This window comes from Hippocampus comes, unplaced genomic scaffold, assembly GCF_001891065.2.
Source record: "Hippocampus comes isolate QL1 unplaced genomic scaffold, H_comes_QL1_v1.1 scaffold118, whole genome shotgun sequence".
Classification (NCBI taxonomy): Eukaryota; Metazoa; Chordata; class Actinopteri; order Syngnathiformes; family Syngnathidae; genus Hippocampus; species Hippocampus comes.
Genome location: NW_017805461.1, coordinates 1,718,321 through 1,725,766, shown reverse-complemented (window position 1 = coordinate 1,725,766; position 7,446 = coordinate 1,718,321). Strand labels below are relative to the sequence as shown.

At 43.4% G+C, this 7,446-nt stretch overlaps 1 protein-coding gene across 5 annotated transcripts in view; it reads left to right on the top strand.

Moving 5' to 3' along the window:
* LOC109518771 (amyloid beta A4 precursor protein-binding family B member 2-like) overlaps positions 1-7,120 on the top strand; it is a 44,968-nt gene extending 37,848 nt beyond the window's left edge. For all 5 annotated transcript variants that reach the window (XM_019874826.1, XM_019874825.1, XM_019874827.1 and 2 more), the window contains 5 exons: positions 2,281-2,356; positions 4,299-4,379; positions 4,489-4,604; positions 5,542-5,724; positions 5,928-7,120. In XM_019874826.1, coding sequence (XP_019730385.1) covers positions 2,281-2,356; positions 4,299-4,379; positions 4,489-4,604; positions 5,542-5,724; positions 5,928-6,104 — 633 coding nt within the window. In that variant the 3' untranslated portion in view covers positions 6,105-7,120. The remainder of the gene's footprint in view (positions 1-2,280; positions 2,357-4,298; positions 4,380-4,488; positions 4,605-5,541; positions 5,725-5,927) is intronic.
* Positions 7,121-7,446: the final 326 nt, after the last annotated feature.

Here is a 7,446-nt window from a genome sequence, read left to right as displayed (position 1 = left end):
CCCCCCCCCCCCACCCCCCACATATAATCTATGGAGTCAGGAAATATGCGGCATTTATCAGATGGAGCAAATTCATATATTCGTTAAGACTTCAAAAAGCTATATGAACCAAACGTTGGAAACTTGTCATGCCCAACTAATACAATGAAGTGCACAACGGTGGCTTTGTTGTTCAGAGAGGACTCATTATTTATTTATGTATTTGCTGTTTGTAATATTGTCAGTATTTTCCATTTATTATTTGTAGTTTGTGTAAAAAAATATGCCCAGCTGCAAAGTGGAAATGTTTTTGTATGCAATAGGAAACGTGTGTTATTGAAAACTGTGAAAAAAATAAAAACAATTAAGAAGAAGCTTTTTCAGCCATGTCCATCTTCTAACCACAACTCTGGAGGAAACACTCCAGCTCTGTTTGGAAAAGCTAAAAGTAGAGTAGACGTGCAGAAATGAAGTGCTGTGGAACTCCCTCCTGGCTCAGACGCACCATGGGCCCAAAGGAAAACCCTGAACCACTTGAGAACAACAACGGGACAATGCAGGGTTGTTACAACCATCTGTGAATGCGCAGCGGGAGACCACACAATGAAGCCTTGTCTCACCTGCCCTCTACTCTTCAACCTTTGTAGCAGTGAGACCTTGCAGAGTTCAACTAAAATGCAAAGATCCGTGTGAATAAATGGGAGACCGCTGTATAACGCCACTCTGAAGACATAAAAACAAAAGGAAAATAGTGCCTAACTTTTTGTCTTTCTGACTTCACACTGCTTTCTCCTCTGTTAAAAACCAACTCAGCCCCAGTGATTGCTTTGTGGAGTGTGTGCTGTGTGTGCTGTTTGTGGGTGTGCATATTTTTATACTTTCCCGTGAGATGAGACGCAGATGGACCGCACACACACTTTGATTAATGACACCTGGTAATTACTAGAGACTCTCTTGCATACAAAGCGAGCACAATGATGGCGTACAAACAACACACTCCTTGATGCACTTTAAGACTGCAATCACTGCAGCAGAAAGGCAGCCAAGTGGAAGCAGGAAAACAGGTCGCATCTGTTAACACAGTTCAATTCAGAATTCGACAAATATTCAATGAATGATGAAGTATGACGCTGCCATTATTACTTCTGCTGAAATTAGCCTCTGAGAACTATTGGTTGGCAACCAGTTCAGGGTGTACCCCGCCTACTGCCCGAAGACGGCTGGGATAGGCTCCAGCATCCCCCGCGACCCTTGTGAAGACAACCGGATTAGAAAATGGATGAATGGATGAATTCACTGATCATGTGATTGCATATTCAAACTGAAAACCCTGAAATGATCATGTCAAATTACGATAAAGGAAAAGTCATCTTTATACAAAAAAAAATGTCTAAACGCACATTTTTTTGCTTGAGTGGTGAGCAAAAAATTGTTGTTACAAGCACAACCTCACAAGAAGCAACTGTTTGACAAATTGTCAGCATTTCTTCAAAAAAGTACTTGCTTGAAGGTATTTATTGCCCTTTCCATCTGACATTTACTAGAAAAGTAACAAAAAAGAAAATTAACCAAACCAACATAACTTTGTCTGAACGAAGTCTACTAGCTTAATGCTAATGCACATTGCAGAACGCCATTAATGGGCTAACAACATTAATTTTGTGGAAGTGTGAACTTTTTAAGCGATGGATATTTGGACACAAAGAGTGCAGCAACACATGTAGACAGACAATATAAATAATCCTCCCTCGCATGCATTCTTTATCGTCTGTGAAAAATGACTAATATTACTGCAGCGTTCTGAGCTGTTGTGACAGTCTTCTTTGCGGATAAATGTCTGCAAGTATTATACTGCCCCTTGGTGGCCAAGGCGGACACACAAGAAGGAGCCACAAAATGAATGCGTTAAATCCTGATGCACAAAGAGTTGGATTAGTTGCATTCTATTTGATTGTTATGTTTAAGTATGCTACTGTATGGTGCTACCAGTCATTGCAATGGGCAAAGTTGATTTGAGATATGAGTATTCGTGACCTATGTCGTCACAGAATGAATTAAACTCGTAAGCCATTGCACCACTTATTCTCCTGCATTATTTTAAAACCAATAGTACATCTCTTATGTATCCACTACTTTAGGCGTAGTAAATGAACAAATACACACAATGTCTGTTTTGCCTTACCCCTGTTGTCTCCTCTTATCCACCCTTGTTTCTTCCCCCTCTCACTGCGTGAGTCATTCCTGTGCTTTGTTGTGCTCTTCTCACCTATAATTCTGTTTTGCCCCCTCTCTATTGTTTAGATTATGGCTGAAAGAAAAAGTGCCAAGGCTGCAGCTGGCGGCTCCTCCCAGGCGGGCTCTGATGTGCCCCTACAAGGTACGCACCCACACACAAAATCACGCACACACTCGTATTCTTTTGTAGTGCCCCCATGGGAAAAGATGATTTGTCGGCTGCTTGCCAGGTTTCCCTACACGGTTTCTTGTCGCGCATTATAAGACTCTTCCCCATCCCAAGTTACAACTGTTTTACATAGAGAGAGAGAGAGAAAGAGAGTCGTCAGCGATTACTATTTTGCTTATAGTCGCCCTATGGCTTCCTCTCAGTTGTAATTACACAGGAAGAAAGAAAAACATCATCAGAAGTCATACTTGAATGTAAGATCTTCTCGGAGCAAAGGAGCTCCAGCATCTCTAATAAGGGAAGGATGATATCGACTCTCCACTTATCGAGGCAGTAAAGCTCATTAGAAACCAATTAGTGCTTGTTTGAGGTGAAGTGCTCCCCATCCCAACCCGGTGATCAAAACATCAAGCATCCCTTGCATCATTTAACTCTGTAACTTTTTGGTTGTCCAAGAGGAGGTGTCCTTGTCCATGACTCTTATCAAACATTTGAATTGTTATTTTGAAACAATTATTCTGGAGGAAACAGTGTATATTAGTGGCATGCAAAAGAATTTTTGAATTAAATGTTACAGTGGCTTTTCTTTTTTTTTTTTAATCCAGCACAATGCATTTGTTAAGTCCAGTTAAGAATTCCTTCCAGTTTCAAACTTCCACCATCAAGCAACATTCAGTATAACTTTAACAATAAATCACAAAGGTGCAATGCAAAGGAGTATCTTTTGAACATTATTAATGTTCTTAATACAAGTATAAGAAGTTACGCAATTAATGTAAAAAAAAAAAAGGGGGGGGGAGAGTTAAACTCCAAATTGTAAGACTAAAAATTACTGGGCATTAGCTTTATACTGTAGGTAATCCAAAATCACTGATGGCATGGGTCATCTACGGGACTTGTGTACCCCCAATGTGGATTCCGTTGCGCTCAGTGATAATGTCAGTGTGAATGATTGTCTGTCTCTATATGAGCCTTGTGATTGATTGGCAACCATTCCAAAGTGCAATCTGTCTTTTGTCCGATGTCAGCTGGGATGGGCTCCAGCGCCCCCCGCCCCGACCCTGAACTGAATAAGAGCTATAGAAAATGGATGCATGGCTTCTCCTTCATGTTCTTGCGCGTGGGTCTCTCAAAGGGTAGCTGAGGTGGGAATGCTGCTGATATCAGGAAAATGACCCCGCTGTATCCTCTGTTTGTCCTCCCTGGGCCTTCAAGTATAAATAAAACTCCATCCTTGTAACTAATGTTTTCCTGAAAGTGCAGATGGAAATGATATGAAGAACTCTGGGTGAGTGCACTCTGATGCAGTGAATCCAAGTAAAAGACATCATCCCAGATTGATTTGCCATAATTCATCCAGAGTCATCACGGAGTTGAGCTCATGATGAATTTCTAGTCTCTGAAATGCACCAATTAAGATGCCGCTGGTGCAAACTGGGCCAAAGCTCATTATGAAAAATGGGCAATATGTGAACAGGTTTATTACATTTAGAAAATTGGGGAGAGCTGTTTCTATTACTTTGCCTACTACGTGTAACTGCATGGGTGGAATATAAACACCTTTTCATGGGATATGGTGCAGCTGTGTACAACTCCAAACTTCAACCGCAAAGAATGAGGTCCCGTGGGCGGAGTATGAATTTACTTGAACTCCCTTCCCAATGTAGATGCCGATGCAGGTGATCCGCCATCTTTGAGCAATCTGTTCCGCCTGCAAGCCTCCACGTAAACAAACCCAGCAGGAATTCCACCCAGAAAACATCCAGCCCTAATCATGCCAGCAGCACCCACAATATTCACAAGCCTCTTTATTTCTCTGGTTTGCAGCAATTAATGCAGCATTAGGAGCTCTGTTACATGTTGTTATTTGTTGTTCGTAAAAATGTGAGTTTTATGTTTGGTTTCTGCTCTGCAGAATTTCCAATGCCAAAGACTGAACTGGTGCAGAAGTTCCACGTGTTCTATCTGGGGATGACATCAGTGAATCGGCCCATAGGTACAAATTAGCCCACTGTTAAAACCCAAGACTCTCTTTCTGACTTGCAATAAATCCCTTCCGCCGTCGTCTCTTGTTTCATGCTCCCCTGTGTGCATTCTCTCTCCAGGTATGGACATCATCAACGGAGCCATTGACAGCCTGCTGTCCTCCACAGGCAAGGAGGACTGGACACCTGTGATTCTGAGCATTGCTGACACCACTCTGGCTGTTATCAAAGAAAAGGCATGTTGTGGATTCATACAGTATTATGTTCAGCAGTGATGCTCCAACTGAGGGCCGGGGACCCCCGGGGGTCCGTGAGCCGTAACTGGTGCACCAGTGCCACAGACACGCGATACCAAATCAACTACTCCTTGCTACCTTCCCTTTGAGCCAAAAGCTAAGACTTGGTTGTGACATGTCACGGAAATCTATGACGGCCCATCATAATTTAGGTTTATTTCTCACACACGCGACTGAAATGGCGTCGTACATGCAACTGAAACGCTTCCATCAAACGACTAAAAACGCTTACATGCTTACTACTAAAACACTATCTTACGCACTACTGAATTTTCAGGATTTTGCTGTAATATATGAGAGGATTTCAGTCATGTGTGAAGGAAAAATCAGTAGTGAGTGTGAGAGCATTTCAGTCGTGTGTATGAGAGTGTTTCAGAATGTGTGGGAGTGTTTTAGTTCTGTGTGAGAGTGTTTCGATATTAACTTGAGTGAGTGTGACAGGTCATGCTGAATGACGTGTTTATGTAGTACTAAGTATATACACTTATCCCATGTTGAGTTGTGTATCAATCTCAGCAATTTTTTTGTGGCTCGCAGTGCAGAAGTGCAGGGTTCGATTCCGGCTCCGGCCTTCCTGTGTGGAGTTTGCATGTTCTCCCCATACCTGAGGTTTTCTCCGGGTACCTCCCACAGTCCAAAAACATGCATGGCGAATGGAACATTTTGAATTGTGTGATTGTGAGCGCGAATGGTTGTTCATCGATGTGTGCCCTGCAGTTGGCTGGCAAGGGTGTAGGCTCCAGCACACCCGCGACCCTCGTGAGGATAAGCGGATTAGAAAATGGATTGGATTGGGTGAATCTTTCTATTAGACGGGTCATGCATCAATGACATATAGAAGACATAAGTTGAATTCTCTTCATGACTTGCTGTGCAGGAGGAGGAGGAAGAAGCGTTGGTGGAGTGTCGGGTCCGTTTCCTATCCTTCATGGGAGTCGGGCGGGACATCCACACGTTTGCCTTCATCATGGACACAGGAAACCAACACTTCCAGTGCCATGTGTTCTGGTGTGACCCCAACGCTGGATGTGTGTCAGAAGCCGTGCAGGCAGCATGTGTGGTAAGATCTTATTCATGTCTTTGACTGATTACCCTGTAGAAAAAAGTTTAAAAAAAGAACCAGAAACCTTGACAGTATTGTGGATACATTACATTAGGAGGACAAAGAGCATACTGGTACAGTACTTAAAATGGATATCAACTAAATGCTCAAACGGCTTTCCGTAGGTGCTGCTTATTGAACCCCGCCTCCTTCTCTTTCAGTTACGGTATCAGAAGTGTCTGGTGGCGCGGCCGCCCTTGCAACGGGCCGGCTCCTCGTCCTCGCCTGCCGCCGACTCGGTAAGCCGCCGAGTGAGCACCAGCGTGAAGCGCGGCGTCCAGTCTCTGATAGACACTCTGAAAGCCAAGAAACAGCCATCAGAACTCCCTCAGCAATGACCCTCATCAGTGAGCACTGCACCACCCGCCCACCCAAACAACACGCGCCTCTGCTGCCATGGTAACCAGTGATGTACATATATGTTAGCAAACACCATTCTGAACAAAAACAAAAAAGAAAAGGAAACGAGAACAACAGTCAAATGTGCCAGATGATGAAAGGTGTTTTTAATTGAAGAGGAATAGCTGGTTCAACTTTGACTTGCTCACTTATTTGTCTTTCGGGGGGAAAAGTGCTCTCCGGTCACAATGCTGCTCAGAAGTGATTCATGGAATCACTTTCTACACTCGCACTCAATCAGCATCTGAGTGAAGGGCGGCGTCACCTAAGCCTCACGTTGTGTGTTACCAGATAACCTTCCGGCAACCGCACTTGCCCACTAATTGCCGTTTAAATGGCTCCATACGTTGTATGCTGGTAAAGGGTTAGAAATCACCCTCGCAGATGATTGTGTGAATTGATTGTAATAATCGAGTACTCTCAATGGAATATGTGGAGGAAGAGGATCATTTCAGGCACAAAAGAGGGAGTGATGATAGATGTGGGTTTTTGATTCTGCATGTTACCTTGATGGTTTTATGTTGATGCGAGTCAGAGCATTCACCAGTGGTGGAAACACATCAAGTAGATGCTGTCAGCACAAGTCCTCTCCATGTGAGCGTAAGTGGATGAACATAGGCACAAGAAAATAAACTCCTCGCCATGGCTCCCAGCCTCTCAACATTTTCAATGTTGTTTTACAGGAATGACTCTGAAAATATTCTCCATATATTGAGTTGAAAATAATGTCACATTGCAAGCAGTCGAAATGTCACTATGTCCTCAGGAATCTTCACGTAGACACACAAAATATTTATATGGGCTCAAGAGAGGGCAGATCATTTCATTGACAGTGGTGCCTTGAGATACGAGTTTAAATTTGACCGCGCTTTTAACTCAAAACACTCTCAAATTATCTTTCCCCACACAACAGAGGTTTTAAACTAATAATAAGGAAAGAGCACTCTAATACTTTTTAAAAATATCTACTAATAACATCATGAAATTACAATTGGGTGGAATGTAAAGAGAGGTCATGGGTTCGAATCCGGCCCCAGCCTTTCTGTGTGGTGGAATTTGCATGTTCTCCCCGTGCCCGCATGGATTTTCTCCGGGTACTTTGGTATCCTCTCACATTCCAAACACATGCATGGTAGGTTGAATGAACACTCTTAATTGTCCCTTTGTGTGAGTGTGCGCGTGGATGGTTGTTCGTCTCTCTGTGCCCTGCGATTGGCTGGCAACCGGTTCAGGGTGTCCCCCACCAACTGCCCGAAGACAGCACGCCCGCGACCCTCGTGA